This window comes from Typopeltis vanoorti, chromosome 7 (assembly GCF_054136105.1).
Source record: "Typopeltis vanoorti isolate ZY-2024b chromosome 7, IOZ_Tvanoo_1.0, whole genome shotgun sequence".
NCBI lineage: Eukaryota > Metazoa > Arthropoda > Arachnida > Uropygi > Thelyphonidae > Typopeltis > Typopeltis vanoorti.
In genome coordinates this window covers 81802932-81828537 of record NC_143555.1, presented here as the reverse complement: position 1 = coordinate 81828537, position 25606 = coordinate 81802932, and the positions used below count along the sequence as shown (strand labels likewise).

At 35.4% G+C, this 25606-nt stretch overlaps 1 protein-coding gene across 2 annotated transcripts in view; it reads left to right on the top strand.

Moving 5' to 3' along the window:
• Window positions 1-25606, top strand: part of LOC150104812 (uncharacterized) — a 449875-nt gene that overhangs the window by 230050 nt on the left and 194219 nt on the right. For both annotated transcript variants that reach the window (XM_090395370.1, XM_090395369.1), the window contains one exon: window positions 21375-21420. In XM_090395370.1, the coding sequence (XP_090251496.1) occupies window positions 21375-21420 (46 nt within the window). The remainder of the gene's footprint in view (window positions 1-21374; window positions 21421-25606) is intronic.

Genomic DNA, 25606 nt, shown 5'->3' with positions numbered 1-25606 from the left:
GAAATATCATTTTCCGCCTTACTAGACTAGGGGGATGCGGAATCAAAAATAACTTAATCGAGTTGCAAACCCTGTTGGAATTGTAATAATTTTAAAATGTAATTTTAATTTAAATTACCATTACTGATTACTTAAAGTTGCACTTTTGATAATGTATTATTGCTGAAATGAGACACTTTTTTTTTTAAATAATCTACTTCCAGATGGTTTTATCGTCTAGTATTGAAGACCGAGTTTCTTTTCTTTTCGTAACTTTTCTGTATATATACGCTCGCCGCGGCGCAGAGCTGAGCCAAATTCATGTACGAAAGATCAGAGAAACTGCACCTTAACCGTACAAAGTTATTTGAAAAATGTGTGTCATCCGTCTAAAGCATCGGTACGTGTATAGATTAAATCATTGAAATGATAGGGTATTATTAGGCGATATATATAAATTATTGGGCCCACTAAAATTAGCTTCCTTATTTGTCATATACATAAGCCTTCGCAAATATTAATTTGCCCTTACAGGATTTATAGCTAGTTCAATTATAGGCATTTGCTAATTTTTTAAACATTTCATGGATGATAAGTTAAAAAAAAAACTCGTGCACGCCAATATATATCTCAGGAAAAATGTTTGTAGTGTGGTTATTTATTTTCCCTTTATAGCTCCTTTTCTAAGAAGTTACCGTTTTAATTTATTCTTTTTAGTTGTGCTGAAATCGAGAGTTCATTCTATGACGTATCTTCCGTCAGCCGAGTAGGTTGCAATGGTGGGTGTGCCTTCTCACTGTTGGAATAACGTACTCTGTAGCGTGTTCAAATAGTACTTAACAAGTTCTTCTAATTCGTTCATCAGCAATGAACGTAATGATGTTATATTCTGGTTAAAATGTTTTGTGAACATGTTTTCATCGTATCATATTTTAGTTACTTACTAATTCGAACCTTCTAATTTGAACTTCGTCTTAACACGAAAGACAGCAGACTTTCTCCCCTGATAATGAACAAATTGGTAGCGCCCAACCATGTTGCTATGTTACCACGATGCTCTAACTAGGCTTGCTAGCGTTGGCGACGGTTTAGTTGCTGGATGCATGTGACGTAGAAAGAAGGAAAAGTGCATTTATCATTCAATGCCGTATCTCGGGATATCCGATGTATCGGAAGGCCTGCGCGCGTCTTCATCATGTTCTAACGTCAGAAAACAGAAGACTTTGCGTATTAGAATTAGTATCTCATGGTTGTACTACCACGTGGAAGACAGTGAATGTGGTCTTCTGTGTTTATGCAACAGTTTGCCATTGATGTGCGAGCTCTGCCATCAAGGGTGGCAGTTGCGTGACATCCCCGCGGGGGAGTGTGTCAGCTACTTGCTCACGAATTGCTTGTTGTTGCTTCTCTACGGTCAAGTGTGCTTGTGTTATTGAGTATCCCAGTTTAGTCACCATGTGAATCTTTGATATTAAGCACCATTTGGTGCTGATTCTCATAAAAAAAATGCCTCATTATTACAGTTATGTAAGTAGCTTGTATTTGCCTATTGATCCTTTCTTAAGTAATAATATACAGTTTTCGCCAAGATTCCGTGGTACTGTTTATTTCTCGAAGAGTGAAGTCCACTGTGCATCAGGTGGAAATGTAAATCCATTTGGATTAGCATGCACTTTTCTTTTCTTAGTGGGGATTATAGTTTATTTTCCATTATCGGGATAATGCATTAATTACTAGTTTCGCATATCAAAAATTTAATGAATAATTTATATATGAAATATACACATTTGTTTATATTAAAGACAAGGTAGAAAAATAACTTAATTGATAATAATTACCAGAATTTTGAATACTTTGGACTTTAACTCTATGTATTTTTTGCATATAATATAACATATCCTTCTCCAACTTACATTTATGCAGAAAGTTAGTGGAAAACACAAGAGGCCTCTTGGGAGTTGAGCAGCAGTCAACATTGTACATCAAGATTACTGTTATATTACAAATAGTAATATTTTTCATTTTTTTTCTGACTTACCTATGGCACTTGACCCCACATGCTGTGCAGTTTGTATGGATCACTAGTACATGGTTGTCTGTGTGTAAGGTATGGAATTGTAAATTATAGAAATACTCTTCTTCTTCTTCCTAACATGGAATTTAGGCCAAGTGGCCTGTTCCAGTCTCATGCCATCTCTTTCTTGGTCTTCTGATTCTTCTTTTTCCACTTATTTTGCATCTGTATAATATTTTTAGTAGTCTGCTGTTGTCCATTTGATTTAAATGTTCTAGCCATTTTTGTTTATACTGTCTTATGTAGTAATTAATTGGTAATTGATTGTAAGATTTCTTCATTTGTTTTGTGGGCCCACATGGTATATCCAGCTGTTTTTCTGAGGAATTTCATTTCTGCTGTTTGAATTCGTTTTTTATCTTTCCTTTTTATGATCCATGTTTCGCTTCTGTATAGTAGAGTTGGTTTTGACAAGACATTATATAGTCTGATTCTAGTGTGGTTTTGTACTAGGGATGGCTTAAATATATTATTTATGTCATTTACTTTGAGAAAGTTTGATATGTTAGTGTCTATGTCTTTTTCTTCTTCATATGACACATCACATCCCAAGTATCTGAAAGTGTTTACTTGTTCTAGTATTTTATTATCTATCACTATTTTACTTCTTATTGGGTTTTCTCCTTTGAATACCATTATTTTTGTTTTTTCTTTAGATATTTTCATAATATATTGTTTTGAGATATCATTTAATGATTTTAATGATCTTTGTAAATCATCTTCTGATGTAGCTAATACTATTTGATCATCTGCAAATAGCAGTGTATCTATCTTCATTTGCTGGGTTATTTGTATACCAAATGGGTTATACTGTTTCCAGATTGTTATAATTTTATATATATATATATTGAAAGCAGAGGTGAGAGGGTACATCCTAGTCGTACTCCTCTTGATATATCTTTCCATTCTGAGATGTGTTCTAATTTAACTGCTATTTTATTTCCTGTATATATTTCTTGAATGGATTGTAAAAGTTGGTTTGGTACATTTAAATCGGTTAATATTTTAAACAATTTTTGTCAAAGACTTTTTCATAATCAATAAAGTCCACCTGTGTTTCTTTTTGAAATTCTCTTCTCTTTTCTATTAATAATTTTAAAGTAAAAATTGGATCTATGCAGGATCAGCCTTTTCGGAAACAACTTTGTTCTTCTAGTAGTTTGTCCTCTATACAAAACACATTATTAATATGTTTACTATATATAAACATATATAGAATAGGTTTTAATAGATAAAATTTATGACCTTAATAAGCTTCGTGCTGTGTAAGATTAGACAACTTATTGTTCTGCATTGTAACATATTTAACTTTAGCTGTTTGTATAAAGACAGAAATTTCATTTACTATTCAAAGTCTTCTTTTGGTATATATATAAAAAATAAAGCACTAAAGTTTTGAAACATGCCTAAGACATGGATTTGAGATTCCCCCCCCCCCCCCCTGGTTCATTAGTATAACATTCTATGAAAGAAATTATATTTGTTAGTGTTAGTACTTTTTTTTTTTATATTGAGCACTGTGGCTGATCTGGGGATGAGAGGCAGGGGGAGGAGGGTATGGGTAGTAGAGATATTTGGCCCATCTATAAGAAATCAGAACAACAACAAAAAAAAAAAAAAAATGCAATTTTTAACTAAGTAACAAAAACGAAACGTGTATATTTTTGAGTTATAATACAAATAATGAAAAACCACAGTGAATTATCAATAAAACAGGTGTTAAAAGCCCAGAAAAATATTTGTTGTTCAATCTCCTAAAACTTCACTGTGGATCTTCTCCTGATTGAGAGTGCTCCCAGCACTGTTAATTTATTTATTTATGCTTATGGCTACATGAAACTGGTAAGTAAAAAGTACAATCACAATTTCCAGCAACAAATGATGAAAATCTTAACATACAAAAGTTCATTACATAAAAGGCACAACCAGCTTTTTTTTTTTTTTTTTTTTTTTTTTTTTTAATAAAGTAAAAGTAACTTGTCATAATCAAGCCAGGGACAATTATCGTCCTGCTCTAACAAGTATGACAAGGCTGCATGTTCTCACAACACTTCACAACATAAATGTAGATGTATCCTAGGTTTAATTAGAGAGCAGTTGAGTCTTGTATGAGAAAACTTGATCCATTAGAGGAGGCCCATTTCACATTACATCATCATCTTCTAACATGAGGAGGAGTTCTGTTGATACCATGACAAGGACTATGAGAGTGACTACGAGAATAACATCTTCGTGGTGAGACGGGACTGTGATCTGTTTCCTCCATAACCACTGCCACCACCACCATACCAACTACAGATCAAGGTCCAGGCTGGAAAACACAATTCAAGGCCTCATCCATCACTTTGTGGATGTCCTGTAGGCCACCACCATGAAATTGGCGCCTTGGGCAGTTGTACACAATACGAGTAATTGTCTGAACCACTGGAGAACAATCATAATAAGGGTGATCTGACAGCCGCCATTTATGTAGAAGGTAGCCACATCTGCCCTGACTAGTTCTGATCCTGTTTATTGATGACCAAATCTTCCTAGGAAGATCAAAACCAGGCTGCAGAGCACAGGGATCTACCAGGAAGCCATTGTTGGTAGATTGTTGGACCAGTATTCTCCCCATATGTCAGATATTGATGGCAGCGCAGCTGAAGAGAGTTCGTCCATGGACCAGAGAGGTTTTCTAGATTTGAGGTGAAGACTAGGTGGGTTTATGAGAGTCTGATGTAGGGACAGGAGTGGGTTGCTCATTGCTTTATTAAATTCCTTAATCAAGGCTTGTCTTCTCCTTATGTGTGGTGGAGCAATGTTAGATAGAACAGGCAGCCAGGAGAGAGGGGGTGCTTCTCACTGTCCCACTAATTGTGCACATGGTAGAGTTTAACTGGGTGTCTATAATGTTAGTGTGTGAGTGTGCGTGCACGCTTCTTTCCCAGACAGGGGCACAATATTCTGCTACAGAGAATGTGAGGGCTAGTGCAGACAACCTTAGGACTTCTGCACCACAACCCCAGGTTGTTCCAGCAAGCCTTAAAATGATATTATTTCTGGTTTTAATTTTATTGGAGAGGTTGATGATGTGCCTTTTATAGGTTAGGCTTCTGTCCAGGCTCAACCCAAGGTATTTTTGGGTGAGGCTGTTAATAAAAAGTGCTGGTAGAAATATAATTTTAAGCTTGAACTTCTTGAATTAGTTTAGGTATAATTTACATTTTTATTCAAATGACTAGAGCTGTACATCAGATTACAGGATTTCAGATTAAAAAATGTAGACGGAAATTAAAAGTTTTAAAGTACATCAGTTTCCTTTTTATAAGAAAAATGATGATTTATCGAACAAATTTTATTCCTGTAACACACATCAATTAATAATTAATTGATTAATTCGCCAGTAATAATTTTTGAGTATGAATTATATAGGGAAATCTTTCAGGAAAAAAACATTATACAAGATATATTACTTTTTTGCATACCTCTTCTTTTTCTTTTTCAGTTGATGACATTTGGAATGGTTGGGTGACATAGAATGGATCTAGAGAGAGAGAGAGAGAGAGAGAGACCAATGCATCAGATCCTGGATGGATCTGATGCGCTAGATTGGGGGGGGGGGGATCAACCTGTTGATCGCTGAGCGATTTTTGGTCTATCTCTTGTGTATTCCTCCTTACAAATTTAATTAAAACTGAAAGCATAATATTTTATTGATCATTATTTTGTATTATTTTTAATTCGCTTTAAGCGTATGCTATTGTTTATTTATTTTTCATTAAAATTGTCAAATCAGTAATTTTCTTATAAGTCCAGGTAAATGAATTAATTTGGATCAGTGGAAGTCAAACAGCGAGCCGAGTGAATACAATTATAAGCAAAGTGTAAAAACTCGATTGTAGCTTAAATATTAAATATTCCAAAGCACATTACATCTATTTTTTACTTAGGTTAAGTCCCATGTGAATATTGTAAAAAAATAAACTTTGTTTGTCTCGGTATAGTTTGTATTAGATGTTTTTTAAATAACTCTTTTGAAGCTAACTGTATATAATGCTTTAATAAGAATATGTTAGTGTTAAAAACAAAGGCAATATTTTTGTCGCAGAAGCTGTACATGGCGACATTAGAAAGACTGTTATCGAAAGTTGTATGTATGAGAAAGGCTTGCAGGCTCTAAGCGTAAACATCTCCGAAGTCAGTCAGAAAGAGTTCAAACAACTTTTCGATGGCCGGCAACTTACAATCAAAAGAAAGCGGAGGAGAACAAAAGGCGTGCCGAACTTGAAACTTAAGATGAAAGACTCATACTGATTCTTTAGGGGTTGCGAAACTTCATGCGAGGTCTCAGAGGAGGCCTAATAAAAAAAGGGACTAAAAAAGCAGAAGGGGTTCCCTGTTCCAGAATTGCTGTCGGAGAGAAGGCCGCCTGGTCTAGAGTTGCCATTAGAGAGACTGCCCTGATCCACGTTGCTTGAGAGAGGAGTTTTCTGCTTCCAGAAAGGAGCTTCTCGGTTCAAGACGTCACTAGAGAGAGACTACTTTTAGGCTGCAGACAAGGTTTCGAATTGCCGAAAGGAAGAGTTCTAATTGCTGGAGAAAAGTTTCCAGACCAGATTAATGTCAAACATTCACCAGTGTGTTGCGTTTTCATTACAATTTGATGAATTAAGTGACTTCACTGATATTGCTCAGTTAATGTTATTTATTCGCATGGTATTTCAAGATTAGTCAAGTAAAGAAGAACTTTTGAAAATTATACCATTATTGGGAAGGACTAGGGGAGAAGACATTTTTTCGGCATTTGATGAATTTGTGAAACAACACAAACTTCCGCTTTTTAAACTTGTGTCTATTACTACTGATGGTGCTCCTGCAATGATAGGTAATAAATCAGGCTTCATTTCATTGTGTAAAAACGGTGACAAATATCCAGATTTTTTAACATAACACTGTATTATTCATCAACAAGTACTGTGTAGTAAAAGATTAAACACAAAAGATGTTTTGGATATTACATTTAAAATTGTAAATTCTGTTCGAGGAAAAGCCCTACAACAGCGGTTATTTAAATTACAGGCAGATGATGATAGGGAACTTCTGTTGTAGAATAATGTTCAGTGGCTCAGCAGAAGTCAATTTTTAGGAAGTTTTCTTGTATTAATTAATGATATAAAAATTTTTCTTGATAAAAAAGGAGATATTTATCCACAATTGAGTGATAAAAGTTGGTTGTTACACATAGTTTTTTGTAGATTTCTGTAAAATTAAGCAATTTAAATTTCGAGTCACAAGGTAGAGATAAAAACTTAATTTACATGTTAAGTTCAATAAAAACTTTCTAACAATACTTACTTTTATTAAAGAAAAATCTAAATGACTGTCAATTTAGACATCTCCCATATTTATTAAAATTTTTTGAACAAAATCAAGAAATGCTTCGCTATGATTTAAAAGAATTTATTCGTGAAATAGAATTAGTTGAGGAAGAAATAAATTCAAGATTTAAAGATTTTAATAAAACTGAAATGATTGCATCTCTTATCAATAATCCATTTCAAGAAAACTTGAACATCACAGAAATTTCAAATAAAATTAGTGGGCTTTGATATAAACCAAGCTTAAGTAGAACTTGAGATAATAAACATTCAGAATAGTTTACATTTAAAATCAATAAACAATGAAGTCATTTTGAAGTATGGACATGAAAAATTCCCAATATTAACTGATATTGCGCAAAAAATTCTGTTGTGTTTCGGATCAACATACTTGTCAGAATCCGCTTTTTCAAATACGACTGTCATAAAAAATCAATTAAGAAACAAATTACAAATGATCATTTGGATGATTGTCTGCGTTGGCCACCTCTTCATATCAACTTGACTATGAAAATATTGCGAGGTCCAAACACTATCAATTATTATTATTGTTATTATTGTTCCGGGAAACTCCAAGGAGTCGACAGACTCATTGAGGGAGGCCCTAACATCATCTCTGGCACAACTATTCAACATTCACACAGTATCTATCATATCTTGCCTTGAACTCATTCACAGTCGTAGCACCCACAACAGACTCTGGAAGCTTATTCCACTCATTCACCACTCTCCAAGTAAAAAACCTAGCTCTAAAACCCTTGTCAACCACACTCTTGCCCAGCTTCCATGCATGGACCCTCGTCCTCCCACCACCAGTCATATTTTCAAAAATATCTTCTGGATCAATCTTATAAAAACCCTTGAGTAATTTGAATGTCTCAATCATATCACCCCTCCTTCGCCTATTGTCCAATTTCTGCAACCCACAGATCTTCAACCTATTCTCATAAGGTTCATTCCACAGACCTGCTATCATCTTGGTCATTCGTCTCTGGACCCTCTCCACTTCCTCCCCATCACAAAAAAACCCTGGTGCCCATAACTGGGCACAGAAGTCCAGATGGGGTCTTATCAAGGCTCGATACAGAGGAACAACAACTTGTTTGTCTCTGCATGTTAAAGTATTTTTCAGAAGCCAAGTGATTTGGTGAGCTGTTTTAGTCACTTTTGCAATGTGCCCCCTAAACTTCAACTCCCTATCTACCAACACTCCCAAATCTCTGGCCTCATCAATCTCCTGGAATACAGTTCCACCAATGCGATATACTGCTGCTATTCTTTTCACCCCAAAGTGCATAACCTTGCCACATTAAACTGACATCCATTTTTCCTAGCCCAGTCCTCCAAACTATCCAAATCATCCTGTAAAATTTTGACATCCTGTGCACTCACAATTGCTCTACCCAACTTTGCATCATCAACAAACAAGTGAACACTTCCTCTCAAATCCTTTCCAATATCATTGATGAACAAATTGAAAAGCAGTGACAAGACGTCTTTTTGACTCCACTCCTGAATAAATCACTCTCTGGAATCTCTCCTTCAACCACCCTCCTATCCATCTCACCAAACCTATATCCATCCCCATCTGCTCCAGTTTACTGATTAGCGTTCCATGTGGTATCCTATCAAAGGCCTTGGCAAGGTCCAGTAGTATCACTGTAAATCCACTACCCCTATCCTGTTCAGCCGTCACTGTGTTATAAAACGTGAGCAAGTTACTGGGGCATGATCTACCCTTCACAAAACCATGTTGTTCCCCATACAATATCCCATTTTCATCTATCCAATCCTGTATTCTTTTCTTGACTAATGGATTCCTGATATGCTAATCGGTCGGTAATTTACAACAGCAGTCTTGGAACCACCTTTATGCAGTGGAACTATTTTCCCCTCCTTCCACCCGCTCGGGACTAACCCAGACCCGAGACTCAAATTAAACAAAATGGTCAAGGGTACTGACAATTCTTTAGCTGCTTGTCGTACTACACGAGCTGGTATACCATCCAATCCCACAGATGTATTGACATTGAAGTTATGCAATAGACTACTCACCTCCACTTCATTCACCACAATTCCCGTATAATCTACTGGTTTATTCGTTTCGGCAATGTCACCACCTGGATGATATATTCTTGCGAAGTGCTCACTCATTAACTCAACTATCTCAACTGATTCAGTTACCTCCCTACCATCGGCATTCTTTAAAATCATTCTGTCCTGTACATATTTCCTTTTACTTGCTACATATCTAAAAAACTGGTTAGGATTCTCTTTAGCCTGCATGGGCAGTGTTCTTTCGTAATCCTTTTTTGCTTTTCTTACCACACTCGTCACCATTCTGGCCTGTGCTTTATACCGTTCATGTGCCTGCCGGTCACCTTTCTCCTTAAATTCCTTCCATAGTTGTTTCTTTTTTTGCAGCTCAAGCTTAATGGTGTTATTCATCCATTTAACCCCTACTTGATTTATTATTCGGACTCTAGGTATACAGTCAGCCATTGCTTCATGCAAGCACTTCTTAACTACCTCCCATGCGCTATCAACTTCTAGTCCTTGCAGTTGTACATGCCATGACACTGAGCCAATCAAATTCCTAAGCTTGTCATACTTTCCAGCCCGATAATTCCACATGTACCCTGTCTTAATTGAAAATTCTACACCTTTAGCCACCTCCCAAGTCAAGACCCTATGATCACTCTCAACGATTGTTGGCAATGTGGTCATATTTGTTAAATATGGCCAAATCCTCAGATGTAATTACTAGGTCAAGCACTCTCTGACCCCTAGTATTTTCCATTACATGCTGTTGCAGATAGTTATCCCTTAATAACCGCATAAAATCTAATTCCTTCCTTACGTGTGTACTCTCCTCACTCCAATCAATGCGACCATAGTTGAAATCTCCCATAATAATCACCCTCCTTCCACTCATTTCTTCTATTTGCTTGTGCATACTGTCACCACCATCTTTTCCATCACCTGATCTATAGCAGCACCCAATTGTATGTTTAGTTCTGCTAGCCACAATCTCACACCGAATGGCCTCAAATGTGCTCTTTTCTCTATCCTGCAATTCAACTTCTATTCTCCTTGGCTGTAGCTCATCAGCTATCATCAACAATACTCCTCCATTTCCCCCCATTTTATTCTCTCTGTCATTCCTGAACACACTATACCCATCACATTCAATCCCACTAGCTATATCATCTACAGTCAGGCATGTTTCACTAATACCAATAACCTGTGGTCTGGAAGTGCCAACCATGGCCAAAAACTCTTCCTTCTTGTTCCTAATACTCCTAGTATTAGTGTACATGAATTTAAGACCCCCATTAGCCCCAACTCTACCTTGATGCCTTATATTAGCTATCCCACTCTGGTTTGTTGTCCTTATTTGCTCTAGCATATTATATTCATTCTTACATTCAACTGCCTCCCTAAGGACTGTATATCTACTCCCCCCCCCCCTTAACAAATCTAGTTTCCCTGAATTTGCACATCTTCTACATTCAGCAACACTTTCTCAAGTCTTCTTACACCGTAACCATTCAAATGCAAGCCATCCATCTTATATAGATCCTTTCGCCCATCAAACTCGCTCCACACGTCCACAAATTCCACACCACTCGTCATACATAACCCATGCATAAAGTCATTCGCAATTACGGCCCTCCTTTTAAACATTTCACTGTCATACCGTGGCAAAAGACTAATCAATCTGACTCTCTCACTCTTTTCTTTTGCTACCTCAAACAATTCATTCAGGTCTTCTATCATTTCCATTTTATATCCTTTCAAATCATTCGTACCTGCCACAGCAATCATTTCTTTCACCCTTTCCTTTTGCTCTCTAATAGACTCAGTTAGATCCTTTATGGTCGCACCAGGTTGGTACGATTTTGACAAATTTCACATTAACTTTTTTTTTTTTTTTTAATCAACCGGATTTCCTATAATTTGTGAGTTTGTAATCAATCTGTTGTTTTTTCTAACTTTGGTTTTCCAAAATAGAGAAATAAATATTTTATTCCAATATATATATATATATATATATTTTTTTTTTTTTTTGTTGTATTAAAATAAAAGTATAAATAAAGTTTTTAGTCTTGTATTTTTTTTTAGTTGTTCATTTTTAGTTGTTTATTTGTGCGTAATCAGATATCGGTTTGGGAGAACGTGATCTATATAAGAGAGTAGATCGCCGAATAACTTTTTATAGAAAAGTAGCTTGCGTAGTAAAAAAGGTTGAACACCACTGCACTAGATCATAATGAAAGGATCATAATTGATACAAAGGAGATTATACTTAACATGGTTATAGACATCACAAAGAAACGGAAATTTCCTAAGCCGGAAGTTGATGAGAAATCTTGAATAGGATAGGAGAAAATGGTGAATTACCATGTAGAATTTGCGAAACTAAGGTTTCATGTTATTCCAGTATCAGATAATAGGGAAAAAATAGCAAAACTTAGGTAATGGAGCTGCCCTCTATCTCCAACTAGAGGTTAAGTTAAACTTAACCTGTGGCTGGATGGTGAATTCATCCATTAAAGCAGGGTTTCTCAAACTGTGTTCCACGAGAAGTTCTGGAATTTGTCATTTTAGTTTTCTAAGCATTTTTCATGAATAAATATTTTATAGTAGAAATATGCTGAGGAGAATAATATTCGTGAGTATGTCGAAAAGCTCAGACCCAGAACGCCTAATAACATTTGTGTATCATTAATTTTCCCACATTGAAACTTTTCAGCATTTGGGAAAGGGAATACCGCTGATTATGACGGGTCATAAAAATTGCCTGCAAGCGAATTATAACAATGGTGGCATATCTTCTGTTCTCAAAACTGAAGGAAATGACATCTGTGTAGCAAATGTCAGTGACCAAGCAGCATATTTTTAAACATGGAAATATTCACGAATTATCATTAATTTTCACACATTGAAATCTTTCAACAATCGGGAAAGAGAATACCACCATTTATGACCGATCATAAAAATTGTCTGCAAGCCGATTCCAACAATGGATGCCGTAAACTGAATGAAATACCATCTGTGTTGCAAATGTTGGTTTATGCAAGGAAGTATAAAGAAAATTTTTCCACTTAAATTGAAAAATAAGGAAGTCTGTATCTGGTTCTCAGATCTAGTAATACTGAATACTTTCTTCGCAAGTTCATATTGCAGTGTGTAAGTGCTTGTTCTGAAACCGAAGTGTCATGATTTTTTTTAAAGTAATAGGAATACAGATTTAAATTCTAATGTGAATAAGAGACAAGGCACTTTGTTTAATTTTGGTATTAAGAAATCTCTTATTCAAGGTGTTTGTGACGGAAAAGATAGCGAGTTATCCACCTCAAGCCTACAAAGATCTCCAGGATGTACAAAAGGAGGGGGAAAACTAGCACACAGGAGAAAAAGTCTGCATTCACTCGTAAGTACTTATAATATTATAAATATATTTGGTGATCAGAATAGGATTGTCAATGAAAAGCAGCACAAATTAATTTATTGATGGTTTATTGATGCTTTAATTAAATTAATTAAAACATCAGTTAAATCTAACTTTAATTGACGTTTAATTAATTAATTAATACATTACAAAATAACCAAGGTGTTCCGTGAAAATTTCAGGATTTGTGAAGTGTTCCTTCATAGAAAAAGTTTGAGAAACCCTGCATTAGAGGATCAGCCAGCCCTTAGAATAGAAGACAGCCTAGCTACTGCTTACCATTATGTATTACTGTTAGTTTCATTTGCAGAACTATTTTGTATAATACCTTATGTACAACTTCTTAAATTTATCAGTGCATTCACCACCATTCAACTTCAATGGATGATGTATTTCTATCTACCAAGTATTGAAAAATCCCCTTCATATTTATCTCTCAACCCAGCTTGTGTGTCTCATTTTCCTCTTTGCCAAACCATACTTTGAAGGCCAAGAAGTCTCTGTATGACAACATATTATTGTCCCTTTTTCATATTGTCCCTTATGAAAAAGGGACAATTGCCTCTATTCCTCCATATCAGTATTCTTTATTGTATTTACAATTTTTAACCTCAAATTTCAATGATATGTTACTATATTTTTGTATTGTCCTAACATTCTCCTATATTCATTGTCTGCTCAATCTTCTGGAGCATCTCCCACGCACCCCAAAAATATAATATATGGCCTACAATCATTCTTAGGCCAAAATTTGCAAAACTTTACACTTGACAACATTGAACTGATGTCCATTCTCTTCTGCTTGAAATGCTTAAAAAAGGGACTATTGATATCTTATTGAGATAGACAAGATAAAATACATGATTTATGTCAAATGAAGCTGCTAATGGAACTGATGTTAAGGACACTATCTGAATATTGGTTGGTCTGTAGCAATCATATCCTGTGTACATAACTTCAAGTTGGTGAGATTTAATACTCTTCTGGAGATGTACTCTTAACCAACAGGGTTAGAGGGGGGACAGAACCCCATCCCCCAGTGTGTGTGTAATTACTATATATAGTGGAGACAATGATTTGAGTAGAGGAGTAGACCCCCCCTTCTCTCTCTCACCACACACACACACACACACACACACAGGAGTCCTAGAGATGTCATGTAATAATAGTAAAGAAATAAAAAAAAATTATTCTGCAGGAATACTGTTAAGATAGTAATTTTCATATCAACATTCTTAACTTTGCATCATCAGCAAAAAAAACTATATACTCCTTTGTATCATTCATGTTATTGTTAATATACAGATTAAATAGACAGTTTCCCACAGAGAAGTGGCCCAAAAACTGATCATTGCAGCACTCTATATTATATTACTCTTATTATATTAAACTCTACTGTTCCATGAGAAATCTCATCGTCATCATCAAATTCCTAATATATACCCTCAAGAGGTGTACAGGATATGATAGTACTACATGAAAAATTACATCATTACTAACTTCCTATCTACAATTTTCCTCCAAATCAGTCTGTTACTTGTCAAGACTCCAACATTATCAGATCTTATATTTCTATCGTCTAAAGCACTTTGTACCGTATCAATCCACCTATATCTTGGTCTTTTCCTGAGTCGTTTTCCTGCCAACCTGGCAGAGAACACTTGTTTTACTAATCTTTTCTCTCCCATTCTGTTTAAGTGACCATACCACCTGAGATTCATTCTGCTAACACGTTCCTGGATGCTAACAATGTCAAGTTCTTCTCTAATATCCTCATTTTTAATATAATATTGCTATTGATGCCACCTGGTCATGTCCCTAATCTTTCTCAGGACTCTCATATCTGCGGGCTCTAGTCGTTGGTCAAGTGTTTTACTTCTGACCCAGCTCTGAGATCCACAAGTTAAAATTGGTTTGAACACTGTGTTGTATACAGCGAATTTATTGTATTTACTAATTTCACTCTTATTCCATATAAATTTATTCAGTTGACTTCCTACCCTACTAGCTTCATTGATTCTGTTGTTTATATCGGTATTTAATTTACCATCTTCACTAAAAATCATGCAGGTAGCTGAAATGTTTTACTTGTTCTATAGGTTTCCATTCACAATGCATTTGATATTTTCAGTGTTTCTGCCTATTTTCATTGTCTTTGTCTTGTTATTGCTTAACTTCATACCATCTCTAGACTTGTAGTGGATTTATTTAGAAGTTTAACATCATCCCCATAAAGCAAAGAGCTGACATTGACATCTTCAAATTTTATATCAGGTTTAATATCAATTTCCTTCATAATGTGATCCATATAGATAATGAATAACAGAGGGGATAATGTACATCCTTGTCTGACACCAGATTTAACATTTAATGTACTTCCTTCAATTCTAACTGCTGACTTACAACTCAAATAAAGACTAAGTATTGCTTGATATAATGCCCCATTGACACCATATAAATGTAGCATTTGGAATAGTTTCTCTCTTGGCACCTTGTCATATGCCTTTTCCAAATCTACAAAACTTAAATACAGATCTTTGTTATATTCCCATGATTTCTCAACTATCTGTTGTAAAGTGAAAATCTAATCCTGACGGCCTGAATCCAGCTTGTTCTTCGCCAAGCTTCTCTTCCACAATCCTTCTCAACTGTTTCTCAAGTATACTTGCATATATCTTACCAGGAACACTCAGTACAGAAATACCACTGTAATTCTCACATTCAGTTTTATTTCCCTTTTTATATATGGGTACTATGAAAGCTCTACTCCAATCATCTGAAATTTGTCCCTATGTCAAGACTTTCTGAACTATGCAGTGTAGCCACTGTAAGACCTTTATACCCCCCATACTTGAGCATTTCTGGACTAATATTATCCACACCAGCTGCCTTTCCACATTTCAGGCTTTTTCTACTTCAAGTATGGATATGTATTCCCAACTATGCCAGTTGAGTGTTTTTTACCACTGTACTGTCACTTCTTGTTTCATTTAGCAATTTTTCGAAATAATTACTCCATACTTCAAGGATATCTTTTTCTCCAATTTCATGTCAACTTTATCATCTCTAATTCCTTCTACAGCACTCTTTCCTCCATTTCTGAGAGTCTCTTCAACAACTTCCAGAATATCTTGCAACCTTCTGACACCAGATGGCATACCAAAGTCTTCCCATGACTTTTGTTTAGGTAGTTTAAACACTGTTTAGCTTTCTTACATTTGTCTCTGTATTCTCTAAGAGCACAAGCTGACTTATTTGCCAGGAACTTTTGATACGCTTTCTTTTTTTCCTTCACTGCCTCTTTAACTTCCTGTGTCCACCATGGAGAGTTGATTTTTCTATCCTTGCAGACAACCTCACCACATGCCTCTTTGGCTGAGTCAGTCAGTGTTTTCTTCAGGGCTTTCCACAGAATCTCCAAGGTTTGGTCCTGTTCTCAAACTTTTTCATTTTTTTTTTAATAATGTTTGTGTTTTAGTCTACAGTTCACATCCGAGCGCTGCTCAACTTTTATTCGCTTTAAAACTTTCTTACATGTTATTCTTTTCAATATGAAATTCAATTTTATCCTGCTCAAGCCTAAATGGTGATCACTTCCAATTTCAAATACTTTGCATACACTCTAGTGTCCTGCATTAGTGAGAAAACATCTCTATCAACAATAACATAGTCAATGAGACTTTTCTTATTCCTTGCCTCTTCTCTCCATGTGAATTTGTGCACATTTTTATGTTGTAACATGGTGTTAGTAATAACCAGTCCATGTCCTGAGCAGAAAGCCAACAGGTATTTTCCATTATTATTAGCCTTGCTCATTTCTCCAAATTTTCCCAAAACAGTTTTGTATTTCTGACAATCATTTTCTACTCTGTTATTTAGACCAACTAGGACCAATTTTTCATTGTGCCAGTTGCTTTCTGTAAAGCCTGAAGAAATTCTCCCCGCTTCTGCCTTAGTAGAACCTATAGGCACAGATGTCTCATTTTCCACTTTCCCATTCTCATATTTGCCCACATCACTCTACTTGAGACTGCCTGCCATTCAAGAAGATTAGCCTCGTATTTAGTGTTGAATACTATGGCTACTCCTTCTCTTAGATAACAATTCTCTTGGTTCCTGAAGCAACCTTACCATGCAGTATTTGCAAAATCTAATAATATTGTGGTATGGCAACTGCTTTTATCCAAGTTACTTGTCACGTTTTTTGTAAAATGTGGGTGATTATTAACTCAGGATCTCTTAATAAAAAAAATTGTTCTTTATTGAGTTTCATATTCCTGTTAAGTCTTGAATTCATTTCTATAGATTAGTTATGTTCAGATTACAGATCCTAATCCTTCAAGCAACAATATTGAATGGGGTAGTTAATACATAATGTAAAAGTGATGGATGCTGTAGTTTATATATACTAATGCCAAAAGCATGAGGAATATGACATTTTTGGCATTGGTCAGGGCAACTTTGACAAAAGTTATAGGCATTAGTGAGACTTGGCAAACAGCATATGATGGGTTACAGGGATAAAATGTGATAAGATTTTCAGGCAGGATAGAGAAGATAGGATGGGGGGGAGTGATGTTTGATGATAGCAGATGAATTGCAAATTCATCTGATGTCATCAAATATATAATCATATTTGAGGAAATATGGTAAGAGATTTGAGGCCTATAGGACCAAATGTAAATTTGGTTACTGCTATAGAGACAAGAGGATAATATGAATGACATCATGCACCAGCAAATTAGCATGAGTACAGGTCAATATAGAGTTCTTTTGTTATGTGGCAAGTAAGAGGAGGAATGACTATGGAAGGATAATTTTAATGAGTTCTAATGGTAGTGAGGTGACTGGAACCTATGAAATAGTTGAGTTTCTGAATTAGAACTGTGCAAAAGTATATTATCCAAGTGAGGATATTGCTGTGACTTTTAAGTACTTAGGACATTTCATAATCTCAGTGCAAATATGGCCATGGGATTAGATGGCATATCAGCCCGTGTTTTATGAGAATGCGCAAAGGAACTGGGTGCCTCTGACTAGGCTGTGTGTTGGATAACGGGAATGGCTACCCACTAATACTGCTGAATTTGCAAAGGTTTTTGACAGGATACCACGAACTCTTACACAGATTGGGACAAACAGGAATCGATATGAAACTGGTGATATGGATAAGAGGATGACTGATTATACAGATATAAAAAATAAAATAAAAAAATACTTTGAAAGGGACAAATGCTGCAAACTTGCCTCCTTCCCAAATGACAGTCACTCCTTCTGTCCTTTGGTAAGGCCATTGGACACAACTTTTGCCCACCCAGGTTTCTACCACTTTCGCATTCAGTTAATACTGGAATCACCTCACTTAAAGATTTGGCTGACTTACTGGCATCACTCTTCACTTCTAATTCCTGCATTGCTGACCTGCAAAGTTTCCACCACTCCTCTCCATGTCATCCATAGTCTTCTGTCAGAAAAAATCCAAAGAATCCTCGATAACCTGAACACAGACAAGGCATCTGGTCTTGATGGTATTCCACCTTTTGTGTTCAAAACATATGCCCCAGAGCTAACACACATCCTGTATTGTCTCTTCAATCTATCTTGTTCAAATAGCACCTGCCCTACAACTTGGAAACAGGCTCACATCTAGCCTATCCCAAAGAAGGTGATAAAAGTCAACCAATAAGCTACTGTCCAATTACTCTCACTTCTGTTCTGTCTAAAATTATGGAGAAGGTCATCAACAACCAACTCTTGAACCACCTAGAGACTTACCAACTAATAAGTGACCAGCAATATGTATTCTGCCACTCACAATCTATAGCTGATCTAGCTTACACCATCCACCTCTGGATTCAGGGCATGGAAAATTCTGAGAAACTCGCATGGTAGCTCTCGACATTTCAAAGGCATTCGATCAGGTTTGGTACATGGGCCTACTTAGCAAACTGCCATCCTATGGTCTTCCTTCTACACTCTGCAACTGCATCACCAACTTTCTCACTGTGTCATGTGGACTGTTTCCTCTCCTCAGATTTCTCTACCAGTGCAGCACTCAGTGTTCCATTCTCTCACTGAGTCTTTTCCTCCTGTATATATATTAGTGACCTGCTCTCCAGATTTTCAATCCTATCCGTAGCTCTGCTGATGACAGTACACTCTATTCCTCCTTTTCATTTGACAAAGTTTGTACTGCTCAAGCATTAGAATCCTCAAGATCCACTATGAACAGTGGCATGAACTCCAACCTCCTAGCTATAACCTAATGGGGTAAGGACATCCTTGACTTCAATGCCACCAAAACTCAATCCTGTCTGATCTCTCCAAAGAGCTTGCATCCCTACCTCTTGCCTTCAGTAATACCCAGATATCCAAACATGATTAAATTTCTCTTCTTGGACTAACCTATATCTCCAACCTTTCCTGGCACAAATACATTTCAACTATAACTTCTGATAAAACACTACTTCACAACTGTTAACTCTATACAAACTCCTCCTCCTCCTCCACCACCACCACCAATCAAAACCATGGAATGTTGCTCCTATATTTGGTGTGGCACACCAAAATTCATTAAGATGGCTTGATTCTATCCAGAAGAGGGCAATCCAGCACTCTTCTACAGGTACTTTCATGGACAGTGCTGTTGAATATTCCTCCACTCTCCTCCAGAATTGTTAATACAAGAGCCACTGCTAACCAAAATCCTTTTATAGTCCATTTTAAAACTCATCGAACCAACTTCATTGCCTCCTCTTGTATTCCACTTCTGTTCTTTGGAACAATTTCTCCCACTCTCGTTCCCCCAAAAAATGCAACCTTCAGCTATTCAGACAAAACGTGAAAAGATTCCTCATTTCGTCTTATCCTCTTGCCCACACAAGACATTGATCTGCTATAGGTCTTGTGACCTTTCATGTGTGAGTCATATTAAGAAGAAGAAAAAAGTAAATGGAGGAGCAGAATCCAGGAGAAAGCTGGTGACTAGCAATGTGCCACAAGGCTCTGTGGCTGGACCACTACTGTTTAATTTCTGCATAAATTATATAAGAAATAATTTCAAAGGAAGTATTCAGTTTGCTGGTGTTGCAAAATTGAATAGGGTAATAGTTAATCAAGGTGAAGTAGAGCTTGCAGGATGATTTAAACAGGCTATACATTAAAAATTATATACTCTGTTTTAATTCTTGATCCAACGAAGTAAAACATTGTTTTGCACGTGAAATACATTCACATCTAAGCTACTTGCATATGGAGGCTAATGACTTCATATCACTTGCCTTAGTATGTATCACATAATGCAAAGCACACACCCTTTTGGACATGTAAAATGCTATGCATAATAGGAAGGATCACTACCCAGACTGGTTTTGACCTTTATTAAGATCTCATCAGTGGGAACAGACCTGAGAGAGATACTGAGGTTGAAGTAATACAGAAGTCATATATATCTCATATACAAGTAGCCAAAAGGTACTAGACCTTATTCATAAAAAATCTCTGGATGAGAGAAAGATGTTGAAAGTTTTTTTTTTTTTTTTATCTTGATTCTATTATACATTAAAGATACCAAGAAATTATATCCTTTATATAAATATAATCCTTTACCCAAGGAAACTTTCAACATCTTTCCCTATATCTTCTCATCTTTAATTATCTTAGTAAAAACTATATCAACAATTATTTGTTTCTTAAAGTCCTATAACTTTTAATTTCTCTTTCTGCCTGAGAGTTATTACTAAGTTATTATCCAATTAAATTTCTTTTAACACACAATAATACCATTATTGTGTGTTAATACCCTTTGTGAGTATGATTCATTTAAACAAAAAAAAAAAAAAAATGTACTGTAGATAGTCTAGGATTAAATATTCCTGAAGCCTGCTGTATAGGTCAAACATGGAATTCTTTCAATGCATTTTTGACTTAAGTAGAAGGGTGGTCTCATACTAAGCTGTTTGGAGTTATGGCTGAAGCGACTAAAGCTATGAGGCCATTGTATTATGTTTGTTAATTGTGTGTGTTCTAGCTGATTTTTTGCAGAATGAAAAACTCAAGTTTTCAGGATTCACATCACAACAAAAAATGTATTTAAATAAATATATTTAAAAGTAAAAACTGAGAGCATATATCTCAACTCTGCTGCACTTCATTTACCAGATATATCTCTGATCCTATCAATATTATTAATTGAAAAGTTATGCATTATAGAAGATTTAAAGACATGCTCCTTAAAAAAAAAAAAGACTAATATGATAATAACAAAAATAAGTTCCTCAAATCCTAATTGGATTATTGAGAGCTTATTGTTTTTTATAATTATGACTTGTAATTTTTAAAAATTTCAAATTTGATCTAAATTATTATGTTCAAAAACAGTTCTCACTGATAATTATAGAATTCTAAAGTAAGTTATGTAGATATGTCACAAACTAAGAAGTTTTTAGTAATAATTTCATTTTGTATATGTTTAATTGTAAAGTTTTTTATGTTTATCATTATCTAGATATAATTTGCAAGAGGACCTTGAAATGAGTGATAGTGATGAAGAAGTAAGTGTGATCTATAATATACTAAAAATGTAATTTTGCATAAAGCTTATTGAAAGAATAAATTACTATTCACTTTTTAAAATTTTATTTTATTTAAATCTCATTCATTCAATACAATGTTAGCTTATACTACAGTATTGGTACTGTGGGTGTGCTAAAAATGAGAGATAATCCAGAAACTCTGATCTTGAGCTCAAACAACAACAACGGAGCTTTTTCAGGCCACTTCAGGTTTCCATTAAGCAGGGTAGTGATCTCATGAAATTTATATTAAAAGATATTCACAAAACATTCATGCTGATGGTGGATTTTGAGGCACAACTTGTTGGTTGGAGAGCAGATAGTTTAACCACTTGCCAGTCATGTTGGGCAACATGTAGAAATTTATGGAGATCACTGGAATCTTCAAACCTGATATTTTTCACAAGCATGCCTGCTATCTCTTCTGATCTAGGTAGGAGAGTCTTGATTTTTGACCTTTTTTTCCCTGCTTTCCCAGTCATATAGTTTCTTCTTCAAGACTTGTCTAGCATCTTATTGTGTTTGAAATCTCTTCTTTGAATAAGATTTCAAATATATGATGAAAATATTTCTTTTCCTGTCCAGATGCAATCTATCCATTAATTAGAAGAATTTTAATATAATATTGTTATCCACTCTACTTCATTTTTGGGAAACTACTTCCTCTGTCCAAAAAGAAACCGAACTTTTGATAGAAAATAAAACACAGGCCAATTATAATTATTCAAATCATTTATTTCAATCAATATACTCTCCCTCAACTTTGATGCAGCGTTTGGCATGGTCAATTAATTCGTTAAACGAGTTTTTTATATTGGTTTTTGGGATACTGTTGAGGTTACTGCCGCTTGAACGTTTTCATTGGTGTCGTATCGCTTTCCTTTCATCGACAAATGAAGTTGGGGGGAGAGAAAGAAGTCACAGGGTGCTAAATCAGGTGAATACGGTGAGTGATCCAACATGCAAACTTGGTTTTTGCTCAAAAACTGTCTCACTATGTTCAAACGATGAGATGGTGCATTATCGTGCAAAAGTGAATAGATGCCTGCATCACGATATTCATGCTATACGCAATGAATTCTTGCTATCAATCGCTTCGAGATAAAACTCACCATTGACCGTTTATCCAGGCGGAACGAATTCTTTGTGGATAATGCCCTTGGAATTGTAGAAGGAAATCAGCATTGTCTTTACTTTTGACTTCTCCAAGCGACTTTTTTTCGGATGCCCCTCTTCTGGTGATCTCCACTCAGCACTCTGGCGCTTTGTTTCAGGCTCATACTCAAAACACCATGTTTTGTCACCAGTAATGATCTTTTCAAGGAAGTTTGAGTCCTTACAAGCAGTTTTAATGAGGTCCTTGCAGTGTTTCAATTAGATACATTTTTTGGTCGTCAGTTAACGTGTGGGGAACAAATTGCGAATTCAATTTACGAAGGACCAAACTCTTGGTCAAAATGTTGTGCACAGTTGATTTTGGAATCCCAATTCATCTTCAATCAATCTCACAGAGGATTTCGGGTTTTCTTTGATGAAATCATGCACTTTTTGGATGCTAACTTCGTTCAGTCCATTTTTTGGACGGCCCGGCTTTTCGTCATCCTCAAGCGTCTCACGACCACTTTGAAATCACTTAAACCACTCGTAAACTTGAGTACGGGATAAGCATTCATCACCGTATGCTTTTTGAAGCAGTTGATGCGTTCAGTAAAACTTTTACCAAGTTTAACACAAAAGTTAATCGCAGCTTTCTGTTTGAAACTCATTTTCCGACCGTTCGTCAAAACACACTGTCACTCTTGGCTATAACTCAGCTTCTAATGAAACAAATGTCATAAACAGTTAACACAACACCAATGAAGGTTGCTGCTTTCGACAACAAAAAGATACAACAGGTGGCACCACTAGTTTCTTCTGTTTTTGGAAAGTTCGGTTTCTTTTTTAACAGATGGTGTACAATGAACTCTTCTCTGATTTCCATAGGACTCTAGGGCTTCAATTCTATGAATGAATTTAATATGTCCTAGGTTTACATATGTGCTTGTGAAACACAGTGGATATCACTATTCAAAAACTCGAAAGGGTTTGGGTAGTAAATAATTGAATAATCCAAAACTACTATATGGATGAAATATATGAAATAATTTATACACCTTTAAAAAAAAAAAAAATTCATTGGATGCTTTACAGCTATGTAATTACTAATGTGTAAACACATCAACTAATTAAACAAACTATAAATTCTTCAGAACATTGTCTCATTCTGGAAACATTTCAGATATACCACTGAATTCTTGTCTGGTGAGTGAAAAATGGTTCACGTTATCTCTAAGCAGTTGTCAAAACAAAGAATACATCAAACAAATAGCATGTTTTTCAGAATAATGTTAAATATAATTAATAAAATTTTATTCAATAAAATTTAATAAAAAGTAAGAATAAAAATTCAAAGAAGAGAAAAATGCAGTGTGGTGAGAAAATACCCAAGTAGCTTAAGAATAATTCTTAAACAGATTAGCACTTCTACCAATTAATAATGTGGAAATGCTGCTGAAAAACTCCTTATAGAGTTGGCAGAAGTAGTCTGCTGTCTCTTCACAGTTCCATAACTTATTTTTCTGTCATTTTTTTTCTTTTGTTGCTTTTACGAATGCACTACATTTCATGACACATGTCCCTTTTATCATGCTGTGTAATTCTCTCTTTTAGTGCATTTGTGAAGGATTACCTTAAAAATTATTATATTTGTTTCTGACATGTTTTTGACATTTTAAAAAGTAGAATATATCAAATGAATAAGAAAAGTAAGTTTATGCTTAATTAGTTTAGTAGTAGGCAAACTCTTTTGAAAAAATTAGTATTGCTATTTCTAGCTTTGCATCATCAGCAACAACTGAATATTTTCCTTAAAAATTATTTCCTATGTCACTGTTGTACCAATTAAACAGTGGAGGATCAACTACTGAACCCTTCATTCACCTGCCTTCTCTTTCTCTGACTGAACTGTCCTATATACCACTATGTGATATCTTCCCCTCAACCACACTCTTATCCATATCACCAGTTTTTGAATGTCTTTGTGAAGTCCAGAAGTTTTGCTGAGTAGCCATTTTCTTTATCCCATCAGTTATTACTTATTATTTATTTATTTATTTTGAAGTAATTCACTACAAGTAGATTTATATCAACTTTAATATTTAACCAGGTTTTACTCTTAGAATTTTTTATTCATTAACACTGAATGTTTCTGTGACATGTTTTGCTGACACTGATTAAAACTATTAATCCAGTATTTTTCAGTTTATAAAATTAACAGCTGTATCTATACATTTGAGTTTTTTTTGTTGTGTTTTGTTTGTGTTAAATATCTTCATGATATCTTCATGAAGATTTTGTCAGCCATGTAGACAGCGAAACATTCAGTTTCAATGAATAAATTAAAAAAAAAGGTTTTAATTTACAATTTTCAATTGTTCTTTGAAAGTTGGCAAGTGTTATCTGTTAGTGATTATCTATTATACTTTAGTTTATATTGGGTATTGTCAGTATTGACAATCAGTGCCCTTTGGTTGGATGAATACTCTCTTGGATACAAAGAACCTTATAAATGCTTTTTAACTGAAGGATGAGTTAGCCAATCTCTTATGGAAATAGCAAGGTTCTTCATTCCTTATAACAGACAAACTGGACAGAAGAACATACACAATTTAACAGTCATAATGTTAGCCTGCTTCATTGTAATTCGAAACAGTCCAATCCAGCAGACATTTTTCATACTTCATTTGTTTATAATAAAACATTAGAAATGCTTATGGGAGAAGGGAAGTCATATTTTGCTGTCTTTATGGTTAATTGCATGAGCTTTCCTCACCGGTTTAGTGAACAGTGAGAATAAAAGAAAAGCTACAGAGAATATGCTTTGTCTTTAATACAGAGTTGGCTCATAAGTAACAAACGGGTTTGAACTCCTTCTTCTTCTTCTGCAGCTTTTCCCACTTAAGTAGGGTTACTGTTCTTAGTGAGTCTCCTCCATAACCTCCTGTCTTGGCTGTAGCCACATCTAAGTTCTTCATCCTCAAGTCCTCCTCCACCATCTCTTCTTTGACCACCCATGCTTCCTCCTCCCCTGCACATCCATCTGCATGACCTTTCTTCCCACATACTC